This window comes from Ceratina calcarata, unplaced genomic scaffold (genome assembly GCF_001652005.2).
Source record: "Ceratina calcarata isolate Rehan_Ccalc_2016 unplaced genomic scaffold, ASM165200v1 scaffold77.2, whole genome shotgun sequence".
In the NCBI taxonomy this organism is placed as follows: Eukaryota; Metazoa; Arthropoda; class Insecta; order Hymenoptera; family Apidae; genus Ceratina; species Ceratina calcarata.
Window position 1 is genome coordinate 42890 of NW_017179000.1, and position 19892 is coordinate 62781.

Here is a 19892-nt window from a genome sequence, read left to right on the forward strand (position 1 = left end):
CTACAATTATTAATAAACGCATTTATATGTTGTACAAAAAGTCACAAAATTCTAAGAAATTGTGTCATTATATACATAATTGTTTTTCTAATTGAAATTAAAAAGCAGTCAAAATGACTTCCTTGGGCAATCTAGTGTTAAGCATAGTACATGAAAACTTATCATCTTAGCAGATAGCTGAGATTTCATAGTCATATTTAAAAAAAAAAAACCTTCTTTTGTAATATATGTATTAAAATAATCGCATTAAAAAAAAATTGCTGTCAACCGCAGTAGTAGGACACATTTAATCTCGAGTAGTGTAGTAGGACAAGTATGGAATCAAAACTGGGACAATATTATTATGACGCCTCTAAGCGACTTGAGAAAGAGTTGGATTAAGAGAAAGGGTTGAAAAGTTATGAAAATACACTAAATCATTTATTGTGAAAAATATATCATACGTTTGAATGCCTTTTATACCAGATCCGAATTTATCCAGGTATTGCAGCGCGATTAATTAGTGAGGGGCTAAACCTGGACAGCCATTGTCGTCTTGTCCCACTTCTACGTATTAAGTTTCAAAAGGGATTGTAAACTTGGACAGTAAATTATTAAATACATATCTATTATGTCCAAGTACTGGTTCCAAAATTCGTTTTGTCCCAGTACTACTTCCTTTACTTTAGTTGTCAGTTCCAAAAAAGGTCGTATGCAATTTTCTTCTAACTCCATTTGTTCAAGAGTAATTGATAATGGATGAAATAATTAATCGATTACTACTGAATTATTCGAGATAGAAGAAAATTATATTACTTTTTTTGCAGGTAATTGCAGTACCTACAATTTTTGTTTGTTGACGCTCGGCCGTGACTTAGCGCGGGCTCTATACACTCTTTCATTGGTCAGTATTTTTCATTAATAATTCAAAAACCATAGCTCGCTATGCATTTTACCAAGGAAATTGTTGTTCAGAAACACCTATAGAATCACCCCTTTTTGGCTGTAACACTTTCTCTGGGATACCCTGTACAGGAGGATCTTCTAAATATTAAAATTCAATCGCCACTTTTGCACGAAACAGACTCTGGATATAACAGGTTTAATATTCCTTTATTATCGTCGAACTATTTACATCCGAATTACATTGTTTCCAGGTATGCGCTTCTCACATTATTTTCAGCGATATGATACATAGATCGCATACCAAAAGCATATTGCGCGATTTCTTAATCGACGGAACGAAAGAGAACGTGTCGCCGAGAGCGTTTTCGTTGTCTTCAAATTAAAAAATGGATAACGAAAAAGGCGTTCATTATTCGAATCGATCGTTACAGACAGGATCGTTTGGTAGCGCGAGACATTTTTACACCGTAGAGAACGGTGGGATTCTACAAATTCATTTCTACGGCACTAATTTGCAGCTGTTAGACTAGATTCTTTTTGTTAACAAGTTACGGTCACTTAGAATTTAAAAAAAAAATCGATTTCTTTTTCTTCCTTTTTCTAAAAGTATACCATTTCAAAAATATTGCCTCAAAACTTCATCGAAATCGAAAACATTTAACGGAGATACACAAATTTAACTGCAGGTGTCTCGAGCGTGTTTGTTTATAGTAATTGTTATAGTCATTCAGTAATTGTTGCAATATTATTTTCTCAAACTGGAAAATAATATATAATATAACGTATACATATACGTGTATACTATTGACTCGTTGAAATATGCATCATTCGAACTGGGGATCATTCATTAATAAACATTGACCTGATAGAGCTCAATGTTAATAAATAATAAAACCTGTTTTCAACAAAAAATTCCCAGAAAAAGCGTTTTTTTTTATGTCACGAGTGACCGTAACCCTTTTAGCATTACGATTTCATCGTAAGCGTACACGTTTCTCAATTTCTCTTTCAACAACGATGAACATGTTGAAAAAGTGTAGAGGATTGTCGAGCGAATATTGTCTATACAGAATCGAATCGTCGACCGAACAGTTTTATCTCTCGTTGATCCCACGTTGGACGACGCGTCGTCCGCGTCCGTCCGTTTCCGCAGCTGAGCTGCGAGGCTTAGAACTACATCACTTTTCGACTGTCCACTTTATACTGTTCCTCCGGAGGTAGAAAGTGATCGAGGGATAATTTGGAATTGGTTTCTAAGGTTCTCGTTAATCGAGAGCAAACGCGACCCTCGTGGCTCATTTCGCGTTTTTAATGACTCCGCTTCGTTGGCAAGCACTAACAAACAGCAATTAGAAGCTTTCGGCGCTCGGAAATGATTACGCAACTTCTCTAGGCTTTTACTGTACAATTTCATTTCTCTTCTTCCTACAACGTCGATCGTTTAACTATAACTGAACGTTTAGCGCTACCACCCTTAACCTCTACGCGTTTTATATTATATATATATATATATTTCATTTTATTGCACGTATTAACGTGACTCGCGAGCGATCGTTCGAATAGGTCTTCGCAGAAACATCGAAGCCACGTATTTCGAATTGCGAAAATTGACATTTTTATTTATTATTTTCAGATCTCTGCCCAGTTTTGGTCGGATCGTCGTTAACGAATCGACGGCAGCTCGAAGATATTCTTAGGTCATATGCAGATCCCCCTTTAAGATCCTTGTGAACGTTTTTTTGAACTGCTGATTGGCCAGAGCGTAACAAAACGGGTTTATCGGACTGTTCGTGTAACAAAGGAAGTAAGAGAACATGTACAGGTGTTCGTTGGTACACGGCTTGTTCGTGCAGAATCCTTCGACGAGCGCCAGGACGTGGTACGGCGTCCAACAGGCCACGAACGCTCCTAGGATGAAAGAGATCGTTCGGAAAGCCTTCCGAGCTCGATTCTCCGTTCTAGACTTCTGTCTACCTATCAGAGGATCCCTCCTCTGAGTCTTGCTCTTCAACCTCTTGCCTATCGTTCTCACGAAGTCCTTCGTCGATCCGGTCGCGTCGCCATTTCTACTTTTCTTCTTCTGCGAGCGACTCTTCGGGTCCAGCTCGGTGGCCGTGGCTCCGGAACCGGTCGGCACGTTGCTGCCGCTCGAAGACGAGGTCTGAGGAGGGTTCGTCGACAGTGGGGACCGGTCCAGAGACTTCTTCGAGAGATCAGACCCGCTCTCCAACGGCTTCTCGACGGTCTCTGCCGCTTGGCAGTTGACAACGGTCGTTACCGGCTGACGTTTAGCTCCTTCCGATTTTATCTGCACCTCGGTCTGCACCTTGGTGACCGTGGGAGACGTCTGCGAGGCCACGTTCGTCTTGTGGGTGATGAAGACCCTGGGGGGATGCGTTTGACTGGAAGCATTGAACATGACCGGACCGTTGAGCTCGGCTCGGGGCTGGCTGCTGGCTTGCTGCGCGGTCGCTCTGATCAGGGCAGCTTGTAGAAGACTGGTGTTGGGTCCGGTGGACCCGAAATTGCCTAGAACGGGCGAAGAAGGCGCGCTCGAGAGCGGATTGGCCAGGCTGTAGGAATAAGATGAGGAAGGCGTCTCGTAAGACGGGCTCGGAACGATGATCGAGCTCTCGTCCATGAACTTCAAGTCTCCGCCGTCCAGGCCAGTCAGGATGTCGAAAGTTGCGATTCCCTGAATCGCGAGGGACCCGCGGGAAGTACCGATCAACGATCTCGGCCTGTCGGACGAGGACGAGTCGTCGGAGACTCCTGGGCTAGTCTGAAACTGGCTGGGGGGAGGAATTATGTTCTGCTGACTTCCGCTGATCGACCGGGGAACCTTCGAAGCCGAGATATCGGACGACTCGTTCGACTCGGGGGTCAGAGTTCGACTGCTGGACCTGTTCTCAGTTTGTAGAATGTTTTCCGAGTCCAGCGAGCTCAGTTCTTGAATTCTAGGCAGGACTCGACCTCTTTGAGTCACCGAACTCGCGTCAGAGACCAGACCGCTCGCCCGAGACTCCGGTTTACCGTCTCTCTCGGGCCGCCGAGACTCGATCTTTGCCCGCGGAGCGTTCCATTCGGATGCCTCGCACTGTTTCCCAGGTGCTCCGTCGACAGATTTCTGCGGTTCTGTCTCGATCGCTTCCTCGGGTCGCGTTCCAGTTCCTCGGGGCTCGATCTTCGCCGTGAGAATCGCGTTCACTTGCCCGTTCGACGGCAGAACCGATAGCACTCCGCTCTGCGCCACTAAATTCGCTATGGACCTCTTCCTGATGTTCAACTGGCCCGGCATCAGAGTGCTCTCCTCGTCGGAGTCGAAGGCAGGACTGCTGGATCTCTCCGATTTCTCGACTTCGGTCAAATTAAAGCTTCCACAGGCACCCTTCCGGTCGTGATCCGCCCGTTTCTCGGCCTCGGAAGACTTCGAGGTCTTCCGTGTCGACGAATCCTTTCCTAGATCTCCTCCGGTAACGCCCAGAGTCGAGGTGTCTCTCGCCGAACCGGGTGGTTCCTTTTCGGGCCCGAGCAAGTCCTTTCCCAGGCTCTCGTCTTCAGTCTTCGGTCTGTCCTGGCTGAGCAAAGTGCTCTGTGTCTTGGAGAGGCCGATACCAGCTGCCCTGGCCATACCGGACATGGCACCGGCGCTCAGAGCCACCATCGACTGCATCTTCCTCTGCTTAGCTTCGCTCTTCTTCTGCATGTCGTAAGCCGTCTTGTAGATACCACCGTATAAAATGAACAGCACCACCAGAGTGGTCCAGTAGTAACCGATTATGAGGGCCGTGTTGAAAATTGGATCTTTTAAAAATTGTACCGCGCATTCCCCCGGGTCCAAGTCCCTGTACCCGATGAAGTGCTCCCAGCCGAAGATACTGCTGAAAAATAGTAACGCCGGGATGATCCACGTGATGGTCACCATCCATATCACTCGGTTCTTCGTTCTCCAGCTTCGGTACTTCGCGGCTATTTTTACGGAACAGAACCGGTCGATGGTTATCAGTAGGACCGTGTACTGAGACACCAGGCAGACGGTATAGTCTACGGACAACCATAGGTCGCAGAGCAGAGGCCCCAGATTCCAGTAACCCATCAGGACGTACACCGTGTAAAATGGCATTGAAACGGTCCCTGTAGCAGAATCGAGCGTGGTTCTCATTTAAGGATGTATTGGTTATACAGTCAATTCCAAAAGTTTATGTACTTTAGAAACGCATTTTTNNNATCCCAGCGTCGAAACGGCGAACTTTTGGCAAAAAATTTCATTTTTCCTTAATTACTCCTAAACCGTTGAATCTACGGGAAAATTGTATACGACCTTTCTTGTAGAGGACGACGAGATCTATAATTTCCATGTAAACATTTTTCGCTAGCGTCAATAGTTAACGAGTAATTTGCAAAAAACTGTTTTTTCGTTTTTCGTCAATAACTCGTTAAATATTAATGCTAGCGAAAAACTTTTATACAGAAATTGTAGATCTCGTCGTCCTCTACAAGAAAGGTCGTATACAATTTTCCCGTAGATTCAACGGTTTAGGAGTAATTAAGGAAAAATGAAATTTTTTGCCAAAAATTCGCCGTTTCGACGCTGGGATGGTCGGATTTTGTCAACATCAATAAAATGCCAAATAATCATACGTAACTCGTTAAATATCGAAGTTAGAAGGAAAACAACTTTTATTTAAAGTACTTTTCGCAATTTTGAAAAAAAATTTTCGTCAGCGTCAATACTTAACCCCTTGACATACAAATTAAATGGAACTTGACATACAAATTAAATGGAACTTTACATACAAATTAAATGGAATAAATGACGAGTCAGACTCGTCATTTTATGTCAAGGGGTTAATTGGATATTTCCTTATATACTTTTTAACACGTAGCTATTTATTATTAGCATTATTCTTAATTTCTTTCTTTTTAGATTAGATTTCTTTTTAATTATAAGAAACGCGTTTTTCTAAGGTACATAAACTTTTGGGATTGACTATATAGCCAATACATCCTTAAGGTAGATCGGGACAAGGAGACTGTGACGCGCGTAAAGGAGACCGAGCTGGCCGAGACGACTCGGCGGTGTTTCTCGGCTCGGCTCGGATCGTCATTAAATGTTAAGGAAATTGCCCAATTAGAAAACATCGATTGTGATTAACTTCTTACACAATGATGATACCATAAACAGATGCAAGACATTTTTGAGTAACAATGATTCCGTTTGAAGGAATAACGAAAGACCTCAGTGTAACCTTCAGTGTAATTCCATAAAGTCCTTATATCCTGGAAACTATTTCAGATAAAAAAAAATCCAAACGCTTTCAGAGAAATATACTGTTCACGAGAAATTAAACTATATAAATAGTTTTTGCGAAAATCATATATAGTTACGAATTTTGTACTTTCATTGATTTTTTTGCCCCTTGAAAGCGAATTATGGATGCAAAAAAATATGACTTGATTCAAAATCATGTAATATTCATCTTACAAAAAATATGTGTGACATCCTTTGTACTTATAATAAATAATTCCTTATTGTGAAATTTAACTATAGGATTTAAATGTGTATTCTGGCCCCGCAAATAGTCACACCGGCCCTGCGCATGTGTTAGAAATTTCTATGCGGTACGCAATGAGTTAAATGGGACAGGCTTCTCGGGTCGGTCGCAATCACCTATGAGCATGTCCGTAGCGGCTAGAGATGCTATGAAGTAGTTGCTCGGCTGTCTGATCCCTCTGTCCACTATGAACGCCAGTAGAACCAGAATGTTGCCCCCCACCGTCAAGAGAATGCAAAGAGCCAGAGAGAACGCGATGAGGATTGTCTGCCACAGTTCAAACGGAGGCAGAACCGGTGCGAGAACGTCGCCTGTGGAACGTGAACGTTGGATCTGCGTGATAAAAGTATAGAGAATCGTGGTTCTTCAAGAGACAGAGACGTTTACCTGTTGACGAACCTGTTGAACTCCCGTTTATCGACGTATTAGTGGCGTTCGGGGTGAACCAGTCCGACAAGAGCTCGACGTATTCGCCGCTGGTCCATCTGGGATCGTCCGAATCGGGCCAGCTTCCATTTATCTGGGTGCATTCGGTCAGAATTTGATTGTACATGCGACACAGACGTTCCCGTTGTCTGTCCCGCTTCCTACAAATCATTTTCTACATTCCGAATGTATATCTTCGATCCGTCGGTTGGGACGAAACGAAAAAATTTAATTCGATCCCGATAGGACTTCGGCGAACGAAGGACGGAACGTTTGGTTCAAAGGGAGAAATCTTCGATTCGATGAGAGAGCGCGCCGGGACTATGAACAAAAGAACCTGGCGGCGTTATTTCTTTAACAATGTCCCAAGAAAGCCGTGACAGCGGTGTTTCCTGGCTGTAGCCAGCTCTTTCGCTCCCTATGAAACATTCGTCGCATCCGTGGAACACGAGGGGCTTGAATAGACCTCCGAGCGCACAATGAGCTTGAAATAAGCATGAATGGAACCGCATCCACTCCCCCGTCGCTTCGTTTCGCCTGGCTAGGGTCCTCGTTTCGCCCGGCGGGCAAGAAACGAGGCTTGAAGAGGCCGGACGACGCCTTTTTGAATAATTCACCTGCAGCCGATCGCGAGGTTGCCTCGGTTAGTCGAACTTTACGTTCTACGTCCCTCGACCTTTCAAGTGCCGACTTCCGCTTCGTTACAATTTCTACTGAAGCGAGAGCGATCGTCCCTTCGGTTCGCCGAGACCAAATCGTACGAGGCTCGATCCGGGTTTTTTCTCCGTACGATCGTGTCGCGGCGAACTCCGAGGAATAGTCGCGAATCCAAGGTTTACCAGCGATCCCTTTTAACCGAGTTGGCGTACTTGGAACGAAAAGTGTGCCGTAGGCACGTGTCTGGGTAGCCCCGGGCCACGCTCTCAGAAGATCGAACTCAAAGTTCGACAACTCGGTTAAAAAAGAAAATGGGCGTCTCGATTTTCGCAGCGATAAATCGATTTGGGGATTCGTTATGAAAGAAGTACCGCGTGTCTGATTCACGGTTCTGTGAGCGATCGCAAACGAGCATTGGCGACGATATCGCAGCAACAGTTGAGATATCGTGACCGAGCCTATCTAAACGAGTTTGAAGAGCAGCCAAGTATCAATAAAGACCTCGAATATCCGTGGGTGGGGTGTATAAGCGGCGTTAGGTCGGTCAGAGAGGCCTTCCCGGGGTACTTTAAACGAGGGAGAATCCCCTCGCATCGAAACGAGGGGACGAACCATCCGTTTTGTCTAATGAGTTGTAACGCTGGCTCTTCAGATTCGTTCGACCGTAACTAAAATCCCTTGCAAGGGTTCTCAACCACCCGTTCCTGTTTTCCTTTGCGACGCGCCGACGGACGTCATCGAAAAATTATCCAGAAACAGTCGGACCAACCGACGCGAATCGATCGCGATAACGAATCTTCGGTCTGCTGCGAAAAAAGTACTACACTAAGTAGTTTTTCATCGTTTTCCGCGCGTATTTTCCATGAGTTGATTGCCGACTCGTTTTTAGAGTCTGTAAGCATTTGATGAAACCTGATAAATGTTTTTTTCAACGATTAATCGTTCATCGAAGATCGACGAGCGTCCGAGTAGCGGAAATCTGTGACCGTGCGTATCGGGTGAAACGTGAGAGGCCCTTAAATTAACGCGAAGCGTCACACGTTCGACGTAACGAATGAGAATCAATGAGATCCCGTACTAAGATTATTATAACAGCCAGCCAGCTGGCTAAAACAATGAAACCAGGCGAATAAAAGATAGGAGAGACACGAGAATCCATTGTTTCGATGTTCCCACTCTCGAGGGGTAAATACTTGTCCTCGTTATTTGTATATAGCCGGGATTCTCTTTCTATTTTAACGGTGAAATCATTCCTAAATACTTGTCCCCGTTGTGTACACCTCTGCTACATTTTTTTTTTCTTCTCCCTTTTACTTGCGATTCTGAACGGTGAAACGATTCGTGAGACGGCAACCTGTAATTAGTTCTTTTCTTCGAACGTCGCCAGCGAATAATCGCGGCGGCCTAAACCGGACCTGGCTTCGAGTCTCGCACGTCACAGAGGGAGACTGCACGTTCCCGTGCGCAATGAGACGTACGCGACGTCGGTTCAAAACGTCACATCCGAACAAAATTTTATTTTGCCACAGTCTCTAGACGAATTTTTTTCCACCACGAGAGGAATCGAAAAAGATAGAAATTGCCCGGTCGGTCGAAGACCGTTCGTCATGTTTTTGTCTGGTCCTCTCTGAGTCCTCATGAAAAATGTTGCGCTCAATGGCGGCAGAGGAGCGTGAAAATCCTGCGAACCGCGGAGGTTGTTACATTCTCTTTTACGCTATGAATTTGTAATTATAGCCTTGTAAAAGTAATTCGCATCGGAGTTAGTTCAGGGTTCAATTACGTTTTGAAAGCAAGGCTTCTCTTAAATAACTGGACCGTGTTTTGAAAAAATTTTATTAAAGGAGGCACAGCGGGAAGCAAAAACTGTTTTTCAGAAAATCGCGTACGTTTTATAAACAAATTTATTCCATTTTATCAGCGTACTTAGCATAGAATTCTCGTTTCCAACGACGGCCTCGAAAGAACGCGTTTGTCAAACGTGTTTCACGTTGAATCGAGTCGACGAGACGCGTGCGACGGCGAGATGAACGATCTCGAACCGCGAACTGCATTCGATCGACTTCGTCGTACGCACGAGAGTTGCTTTCGACCGTCAGACGTAGACGACGAGAGATCAAATGGTTTCGATCGATTTTTGGCTCCTCTTTGTAGATACGTTCGTCCGAAAGAGAAAGTTTCTGGTGGCTGGCCAGGCGCGTTCATTGGCCGGTATTTAGAGTCGTTGTTCTTAAGATCGTCTTAAGTATTTGCTACCCCTGTCTCTCCCATTATTCCAGTCCCTATTTTGTACAAGAAACAGGGACTAATATTTAAACGATGCTAGTATGTTGAATTTGTTATTATATTATAAATTGCTATTACTATTAAAAAGCTACTTGTAACATTTTAAATCAATTCATGGGCTTTTTGGAAAATTATAGTGACTTAAAATTTGCATGTACTCTTATGCTAATCAGCAGTAACCCAAAGAAAACTTTCTGGTGTTTGGTCTGCACGCATGAAGTTGGAAGAAACAACTGACCTGAGGAAATACAAACCTAAAATGTCTGGAATTTTTTACGCCTTTTAGAATACACATTCGTCGGTGTTGAACAGTTGCCAGATATACCTACGAAAAGATCTACGCAATTTCTTTCTAATTCTACTTGTTAAGGAATAATTAGCGATGAACAAAATAATTAATTGATTAGTTCTGAAGTATTTGAGATAGAAGAAAATTGTATACGACCTTTTTTGCAGGTGATAGCTGTACCTACAACTTTTATTTAAAACATCTTCCGAAATTTTGAGAAAAAAAAATTTTCGATTTTTCCGAGATTGTTCAAGGGGTACCCCTTAAGATTTCGCGAAATTTTCGATTTTGCCAATAACTCTCAAACCATTGGACTTACGGGAAAATTATATAAGACCTTTCTTGTAGAGGTCGACGAGATCTACAATTCCTGTATAAAAGTTTTTCGATAATGTCAATAGTTAACGAATAATTTGCAAAAAACTGTTTTTTCGTTTTTCGTCCATAACTCTTTAAATATTAATGCTAGCGAAAAACTTTTATACAGAAATTGTAGATCTCGTCGTCCTCTACAAGAAAGGTCGTATACAATTTTCCCGTAGATTCAACGGTTTAGGAGTAATTAAGGAAAAATGAAATTTTTTGCCAAAAGTTCGCCGTTTCGACGCTGGGATGGTCGGATTTTGTCAACATCAATAAAATGCCAAATAATCATACGTAACTCGTTAAATATCGAAGTTAGAAGGAAAACAACTTTTATTTGAAGCATTCTTCGCAATTTTGAAAAAAGAATTTTTCATCAGCGTCAATACCCAGCGTCAATAATTAATTGGATATTTCCTCCTATACTTTTTAGCACGTAGCTATTTATTATTAGCATTGTTCTTCCGACGTCTGATTTCTTTTTAATTACAGGAAATTCGTTTTTCTAAGGTACATAAACTTTTGGGATTGACTGTATAGCCAATACATCCTTAAGGCGATCTAAAATATAAGTAACGACTCTAAATACCGGCCATTGTTTCCCAAGGAATGCGACCGTCCAAAAGGATTAGGAAGGTTGACGATCGTCGCGCTCCCCACGGAACCTCCGAAGAGGACCCGATGAACAATAGCGATCGTTCAACGCGAATCGTTGTTCGAACTTTGAAAAAATTGTTCTCCCTTTCAAATGAAAGAAGCGACTATCCAATTTTCTTTCGCTCAATGGGCCGGATAAGATTTCGTTTGAAAGATCGGATTTGGATCAGATCCGGGTCAGATCCTGCGGTGAACCTGGCGTCAGAGTCGATAGGGCCTTTGCGGCTTCTCGAAATTAAATATTTTCGGTAGCGAACAGCTCGCGTAACAGACACGACAGGGCTCGTCAATTTGAAAGAGATACGGGCCTATAGAATTTTCGCGTCCATTTTCCCTCTCCGTCGCTTGACAAAGCGGTGAAAATTCGAAAATCAATATTTTCAACGTATCGTATACACGTACGTATAGATATCGCCACAGTTTCCAGCGCTGGGCTTATTTTTCTTCGCTTTATCTTCTACTACGCCGCGCGTGTATACATGTGTGCAACGTATTTTCTGCGGAGATATATGAACATATCTCGGTGAATAGAATTACTTCTCTTCAACCTGTCCCGGCTTTCACGGCTTTCTCTGCCGCTGGTTTATGGATGCATCGAATCCACGGAAAGGCTACTCCTCTTTTTCCCCCGTCTACCGATACACCCGAACGTCGGACGAGTCGACCTTTGAGCAAAGAAATCGACGACCCTCTTTGTCAGAGACGTACCGGTCATCGATACCGATCAGAATTTCGACGATTTTCAAGATGTCTCTCACTTGCCGAGACGATGGCACGAGAGATCGTGGACACACGGTAGACATGGGACACGATATGTAGAACGGAAAACACGGGTGGGAAACCTAATCTGGGTCGAAACGTGCCGGGTTATCCTTGACCTAGCCAGACTAATTCTCGTTCCCATCCCCTCTTTCGAAGCCGAACAGAGAGTCGTGGTATGTGCGCGCGTATAGCGACCTGTTCGAGGGTCGACGGTACCTGTTGTTTCGCGATCTACTACACGCCGCTCGTTACACCCGCGCCTCCCTCGGTCGCGTCCACCGCGCTCGGCGATGAACGAAAACAGAGATCGATGGAACGGGAACGGAAAAGGTGGCACGCGAACTGTTCATAGGGCACGCGACGCGAAACGAACAAATTTTCAATCGTCTCGCATGCGACCGAACGATAAAATAGGCAGAGCCAACGTGTACGCTCGATAAGACTCGACGAATATCGATTTTTAACGCTGTAACGGCGTCCTCGACGGCGGTGGTGGTGGTGGTTGTGGCGGCGGTTGTTAGTTTCCCTTTGACACTTGTTTAATACGGGGCACGAATAAAAATCGTTACAGACATATCTCGCATCGTGCATATACGTCGTGCGTTATACGGGCTGTCCGATGACTCCCCTTACGATCCGGTGGACACTGGCCGACTTAAGGTCTGATATCTACACTAACGTCACGTCAACGTCACGTCAACGGCACGTAGGATCTCCTTAGGTCATAGAAGGTAGTTTCGGCAGCGGAGCCAATGCTGTAGTCTTTAGGACAAGATATAGAGAACAGCGAAAGAACTCGTGAAGTAGGTAGTCTGCCTGTCGATTCGATGTCAAACGTGGGCCCCTGAGCTTCCTGCTTTTACATTCTTTTTCTTATAGGCAGGTATTCAGAGTCGTTGCTTATTTTTAAGATCGTTTTAAGCATTTGCTTAAGTCCCTGTTCCTTGTACAAGACAAGGACTGGAAATATGGGATAGACAGGGATAGCAAATTCTTGAGACGATCTTAAGAATAAGTAACGACTCTGAATACCGGCCATACTCTATCCTGTAGACTACAGCACTGGTTCCGCTGTCAAACGTAGGCCCTACGGAGACCCTACGTGACGTTAGTGTAGATAGACCTTAAAGTTATAGAGAAAAGTGTGTAAAAGCAGAGAATTCAGGGGTTCATGTTTGACACCGAATCGGCAGGCAGACTTGCCTGCTGTTTAGGATCCACTATCTGCTTCGAGGGCTTTCCCTATACTCGACCTACGTCACTCTTCACTCGCCTTGACGTCATGTCAACGGCACGTAGGGACTCCGTAGGTCATAGGACGTAGTTTTGACAGCGTAACCAGTGCTGCAGTCTTTAGGTCAGGGAAAAGCGTGTAAAAGCAGGGAGATCAGGGGCCTACGTTTGACACCGAATCTTCTTCCATTTTGTGGGTTTCATGCACCTTTTCAACGATTCTACGACAGCCTCCCTAGCTACTGATTCTCTTCTTTCAGCCGAGGCAAATGCATATTAATGAGAATTGATAATAAGTCCGTCTGTAAATTATGCGTTTCACGGTTTTAACCGCCACGAAGTTTACCGATTCCGCTCACCATTGGGTCATGTAATGAGTGCTGATGATGAAGACCGGTGAGGAAGTGCGGTTCGTCTCGGTGCTGTTGAGGCCAGGGTCGGTCCCGTTGGTCTCCATGCCTTCGGGTCAATTTCCACGCCTCCGCTGTCCGGGATCCCTTGAACTCTCGAACTCCGGGCCAGTCACCTGCGAAGCATCCTGAAAAAAAAAAACATGAACGATCGGCGGTCGTGACTGACGGAGTCGGCTCGACGAAAGGACGACTATTTTAAAAATGAAATCAGCCGGACGATCCGTCGATGCTCGAAACCCGTGGATTGGGTCGGTCCGTGAATCTCGGGTCCCGATAGGTCGTTTCGATCGATGTTTCCGAGACGAATGCTTACTTGAGAAATGTTTTAGCTCGAGAGAGAAACAGCTGATTAGCCTCTCGTAAAGTCCAGATTTCAAGTGAAATCCGCGATCAAAATATGAATCTCGTCGAGTCTCTTTGAAGGTGGGAGGAGATACTCGTCGTTGCATTGATATTCATTTATTTCGAGAACCATTCAGGGTCTTCTTTAGTTTTAATACTCGTTTAAAGGATGATATCTGGGTCTCGGGTCCGCCGGTTCCATTAGATTTTTGTACAAGATACAACCCCAACAGCACTCAATATTGCAAAAATATTGTACTGCAAGAGCGGAATATTTCAAACAATGTTGCTGCAGGGTTGCCACAAGTGAATTTCTGAAAGTACAGATGTTATTTCTATAATTCCTTTACGCTATAATTGTAATTACGATTATGATCTTGTTCATGATTAATTATATTATTTTTTTCCCAATAATATCAACTATAATATCAAATATAACAATTATATAAAAATCGTGAAAAACGTTACTGTAACGTTACTATAATGTTACACTGCAACGTATAAATGCACTGTTGTTGGAATTTTGTTGATGATGTTGTTGATTTGCATGATGTTGAAGATACGTTGCTGCTATATTGAGTACTGTTGGGGAATTTTTCACTCATTGTTGCAATATTGAGTACTGTTGGGAAATTGTTTCACTCATTGTTGCAATATTGAGTACTGTTGGGGAATTTTCACTCATTGCTGCAATAATGAGTGCTTTTGGGGAATTTTCACTGATTGCTGCAATATTGAGTGCTTTTGGGGAATTTTCACTAATTGCTGCAATATTGAGTGCTTTTGGGAAATTTTCACTGATTGCAATTTATTTTACCGTCTCTTTATGACTATTTAGCTTTCGATGTTCCACGCGGCTCTTATTACGCGCTCGTCGAGCGTCAACGAATGCCTCTTGAAATTCGTTTTACGATTTATTTATAGAATTTTCCGGGTGGATTTTTCGAGCCTCTCCTTTTTAGCAAATTGAAGGAGAGGACCGGGGGTATCGGGGACCTCGATCTCGACGTTAAAGGTTTTATCTCGATGTCAGGTTTCGTTCACCAGTCGCAGATGCTTTTTTTCATTTTTTCCTTTCTGTTATTCGGGCAAAGTCAAACGAGCCATCCGTGACACCTGTCGTCGAGTTTGCCTCGCGCGTGTGTGTCCGCGTGTATAAGAACACGTGGGGAACACGGAACGGACGGGAGATAATGAAAATGGAGCCAGATGCGGAGAGGAAATAGGAGCTCGGACTAAGATCGCGAATCTTTGAAACGATGTCATGACCGAGTGAAAATTAATCGCGCGACAACGGATCTCTTTCTCCGCTCTCAAATTTTTCCCAAGATTTCCCAAGTTCCGAGGGAAAGCGCAACGGTGATAGAAAAATTATGAGCGAAACGTTTCAGTAAAAAAAACGCGAATTCCTGGCGTTTCCGAGGACTCGACTGAATCTTGCGGAACGAATTTCCTGTCGCTCCCGTCGGTCACGGAAAATTCGGACGATGGAGGCCTGATAAAATTTTCTTCGAGAGTCGTTCCGACGGATCAGATTCTCGCCGTTCAGTTTATAAAGTTTCTATTTTCTGATTTATCGCGTGTCTCGTCTCATGCTATGAATCAGAACGAAAATGAAATGCGTCGACGCGGTTCGTCTCGTATGATCGAAAGACGAAGCATTTAAGCACCGTTCAATGAATCGCCTAAAAAACGTCTGCCACGTTCAAAGAGAACGTTTCGCACGCGTTTCCAGTTAGGAGATCGTTTCGAAGAATTTGACTCGGTCAAATTGGAAGCCTCGACACGATTTTTTCCCACGATGTCGGAGCAGCTGGGAGCTATTTATTCCGAGGGAAGAAGTCAGCTGATTGAATATCCTCGGGCAAGCGGAGATGAAAAGTCCGTCGCGTCGCAATTAGATCAATGTATAACTACACAAATATATATTTTCCACCTCGGCGGGTGAAAGGAAGGAAAAACGAGTGGCAAACTCGTTTTCGTGCCTTTTCCCTTCCCATTAACCCTAATAAGATTCTTCACCGATTAATCCTCATCGACCGGTTCTCATTCCTTCTGCTTTCCTATTCCTACCGAATTTCTTACCATCTCTGTAAGGCACCCCCTAAACCGCCGATCGTCGCACCTTTGCGTTCGTCCACCATTTTGTTAAAAACAAGTTAAATCGCTAATAGACGTCGTAAACATTTTTCACGGCACGTATAAATAATCGTGAGAGCTCGAGAGCTCGTTTAAAAGCTTGTAAAGTTTTCAGACCCAGTTTCATGAATATAAAAAAAAAAATGGAGGAGGATGGAGAAGCTGGAGAACGCTTTTACGGTTTGAAACATTGAAGATACAATAAAATTATACGTAGCCAGAGAGACGCATCGCGATCACGTTATGGCGAGCAGAAGAGGAGACCTGCTTGTTTGTTTTTAGCAATTTTCTGGGACATTGTCTCGGCCCTAGCGAGGCACCGAGCTAAATTAAATTTGTTCCCGACCTAATTATAAAATAATTTCCGTGAAACGAGACTACTATTTGCTGTGAACACTATTATGCTAGCTCTCCTCCTCGGCGCGTCGCTTTGCGAAAAAATTTGAACGCAAGCAAGTCAATTTCGCTTGGGGTAATTGATATTAAAAGAGGCGAGTGTCCTTTTAATGGGAGCGGCGGGGCATTAAGGAGCTTTCTTGCCTATTTTCGCCTTCTAAGCGGACATATTGCCATCGATTCCCCCCCTTTTGTGTATCGAGGTTCTCATAAACCGGCTGCCTAATCGTTGCCTCGAGTCTTAATCCCGTACAATCCGCTGGAAGAGCAGCGAGCCTCACGGTTTTCACCTCCCATCGAATGCGTCAAACCTTAACTTTACCAAAGAAGCTGAAAACTTCATAGAAGCTCGAAACGATTTTAATTAAATCGTCCCTCCAGACCAGAGAACCTGCTACGATTCTTATCACGGAATTACAGCCGTTTAAGCTTTAATAAGGATCTCTTAATTACGATCTTTCATGAAGCGAGCAAAAAAGTATAAACGAAAGTTTGTTTACCTTGCCTGGGCTAGAACTGGTAGGCCAACCACGTCCCTGGATCTTCAGTTCTCCTTACTCCACTTGAATTTCAGTCCTTGTTTCCATTTTTCTTCTCTTCGTTTTACACAGAACTTCCTCCGACTCGATTCGAACCGGAGCTCGTTCGTATCGACCGATTCACTAAAGATCTCATCCTATGAAAATTAGTCGAAACGGACCGATTGCAAATTTCAGACGTAACGGTAAATACGAGATCGTACAGAATCTACGTGTCGTGACTCCGAAGGATCTCTTGGATCTGGAATAGATCAAAGAAACCCTAGGGAACTGAATTTTCACGGATGAAACGTTCCCATTGTCACTCGACTCGCTTCTGTTCAAACGATGAATTTTCTTATTCAACGAAGAAGAAGCATTCTCTTGGAAACCTTTGCAGGTTCCATTGGGGTTCTTTAGACGATTCCAAAAACGCTCGTCACTCGAATTATTCCTAAGTTCTCGTATCGTTTCCGATAACGGAGAAACGATCGAACGCTAAATGAAAATGTTTTTAGAGTGTCGAATTTTGAAGAAATCTCAAAAAATTCTAAATGTTTCAGGAGGTCCCTTTAAAACGGATTTAAAGAGACTGTTCGGGCCTGTCCATATCGACTTTTGACCGTTCCAAATGAATTTCGGTCGATCAATCGATTTCTAATCCACTTTGACTCCGTTCGATTGATCCAGACTTTACTCGTCCCAATCGATTCCGCACGATGCAGCTAGATTTTACTTGTTAGTCCAGATCGGTTTGGCGGCGATCTGATTCGAGTTCAGGTGACTTCGTCCTGACGAAGTGGAACTTTCTGTCGAGGATTCATACAATTTCCACGTCGTTTTCAACGAGATTCATTTCCAATTCGATTTCAAATCGGTAAAAACCAATTTCTAAGATCTTTAGTCAGTCGCGACGAGTCGGACAGAGTTCGCATTAATTCGAACGCGAAACGCTTAAGGGGAGACGTTCGCAGGCGAATCGTAGCTGATTCCTCTCGGTCAACACGATTCCTGATTACCTGATAACGAAATTCTACGAAAGCGCGGGAGTTTCAGGACTTCCGGTCACGTTCGGCCCTCGTTCGGTCCGCGGAGGCGGGATTCGAAGCGGGAGCGGGTAAAACACGCGACTGAGCGGAGAATTCGAGCAGCAGACACGATTTACCCTGGTTCAACCCTCTTCTCCACCCCCGACAGACGCTTGCGCGGTTCGAACCGCCCCGTCGTGTATAATCCTTCGCAGAAATTCTGTCCATCCGCTTCGACGACAAGCGCGGAACGCGGTGTCCGTTCGTGTCGAACACGCGCATCGCGTCGGTGTAAACTGGCATGCACCGTCGTCGTTACTGCGACAGTGGCCGATGCTCGATGGTGTTTCATTCTATTTTGTTGATCGATCGAAACTTACGAGCAGGCCAAGGATTTTTGTTAAAACGTTGTTCCGGTCCAGATTTGAAAAACGTCAGATCGCAAATTGCATGAGTGCGCTGTACCGACGATGCTTGGGCGACGCTGTTCGAAATCGTTGGTGTCGAGAGAAGACAGGAGTCAACAATTTTTTAACTGGAACGAAGAGACCGACTTGCACTTCCGGTAGCGATTTTTATGACAATAAAGGAGGGTTCCTTTCGGGCGAAGGTCCAACCTTTGCGTATGCGTGGGTAAATATTAGCCGAGGCTGATGAGACCCGGCTGACCATCAATTTTTCACCTCCTTTCATCGTTTCTCCATTCTGTATCCGTTGAACCCCGTCCGTGCGTCATTCTCGGAGCTCAGAGCTGCCCGGTCGCTCTGAAAAAGACCTTCTGCCTCAGATATTAGCCCCCCGTTCAACCTCTGTTTAGGGTCAAAGGTCTCCGTTTCTTTGAACAATCGAGCCGGGCTCCATTTCCTGGTACCTCCAGGCGTCGGACCCAAGTCTCGCGAATCGTCAAAACGAATCCTAAGTCCGGAACGTGCCTCTCGTTGCTCGTTCAGCGATTCTTACGTCCTGGGAAAAATTGCCGATAAATGATTTTATTTAACGAATCTGAAATGAAAAGCGCCGAAAAGGCGAGGCGAGCCAGAGTCCGTTGTATCAAACGACGCGTCAGCTTGTTTCAGGGCTAATTTCAGTCTCTGTTCGATCACGCGCCCATAGTCCTTAGAGTCAAAGGAGAGGCAGCCTCGCCTCGCAGCTGGTAAACACCTAAAACAGCGTCCTGTGTGTATCTTTAAACAAGCTAGAAATGTTGTTGGATTAATCGAAGCGACGCGAACTAGTACAATTAATCCCCGAGCCCGGGGACAAAGCGTACCTCCAACGCGAACCGCCTCCCAACGGTTTTTTTAAATTACTCACGCGTGCAATTTCCAATCCTGTTTCCAGCGAAAGCGTTAGTAAATAAAAAGAGGGAAAATTGTACAGTTTTAAATCTAGGGAATTTGAAAAATATTTTTAGTTTGCTTTAATTACTTAAGTGCGCTCGACGTGTATACACGTCGAATCAAATGTCTATTGCGTTGCGGTTGACGTATATACTCGTCGTGTAAAATAAAAAATTACTATTGACTATAAAAACTCGAAATTTCGTTTTTCGTAATATTTTTAATAATACCATTTGTCCTGCGTTCGACGTCGTATTCACGTCGAATCAAATCTCTATTGCGTTGCGGTTGACGTGTATACTCGTCGTGTAAAATAAAAAATTACTATCGATTATAAAAACTCGAAATCTCGTTTTTCGTAATATTTGTAATAATACCATTTGTCCTGCGTTCGACGTGTATACACGTCGAATCAACTCTCTATTGCATTGCAGTTGACGTGTATACTCGTCGTGTAAAATAAAAAATTACTGTTGACTATAAAAACTCGAAATTACGTTTTTCGTAATATTTGTAATAATACCATTTGTCCTGCGTTCGACGTGTATACTCGTCGTCATTGCTTGATTTTAATTCCGCACTCTGCGGGGGATTTTTAAAACT

At 44.0% G+C, this 19892-nt stretch overlaps 1 protein-coding gene across 2 annotated transcripts; it reads right to left on the reverse strand.

Annotated features, from left to right (window-relative positions):
* Window positions 1–1073: 1073 nt before the first annotated feature.
* Window positions 1074–18543, reverse strand: mAChR-B (muscarinic acetylcholine receptor). 2 transcript variants are annotated; one of them, XM_018033802.2, is made up of 6 exons: window positions 17941–18543; window positions 16904–17065; window positions 13473–13651; window positions 6828–7027; window positions 6557–6751; window positions 1074–5019 (listed from the first exon to the last, which is right to left on the reverse strand). In XM_018033802.2, exons 3-6 carry the CDS (start codon window positions 13568–13570, stop codon window positions 2579–2581), a joined length of 2934 nt encoding a protein of 977 aa, XP_017889291.1. In that variant the 5' UTR covers window positions 13571–13651; window positions 16904–17065; window positions 17941–18543; the 3' UTR covers window positions 1074–2578. The 2 variants fall into 2 exon arrangements, with proteins under 2 accessions (XP_017889291.1, XP_017889289.1); XM_018033800.2 differs by having other exon boundaries at window positions 16904–17079.
* Between the last annotated feature and the right edge of the window lie 1349 nt (window positions 18544–19892).

What these genes read in the sequence shown, in the direction of transcription:
- mAChR-B (XM_018033802.2), bottom strand. Translation starts at nt 13,570, where the DNA reads ATGGAGACCAACGGGACCGACCCTGGCCTCAACAGCACCGAGACGAAC. An exon ending in TTCAACAGGTTCGTCAACAG is followed by an intron (nt 6,752 to 6,827) that starts GTAAACGTCTCT and finishes CACGTTCCACAG; the next exon opens with GCGACGTTCTCGCACCGGTT. An exon ending in CGCTACGGACATGCTCATAG is followed by an intron (nt 5,020 to 6,556) that starts GTGATTGCGACC and finishes ATTCTGCTACAG; the next exon opens with GGACCGTTTCAATGCCATTT.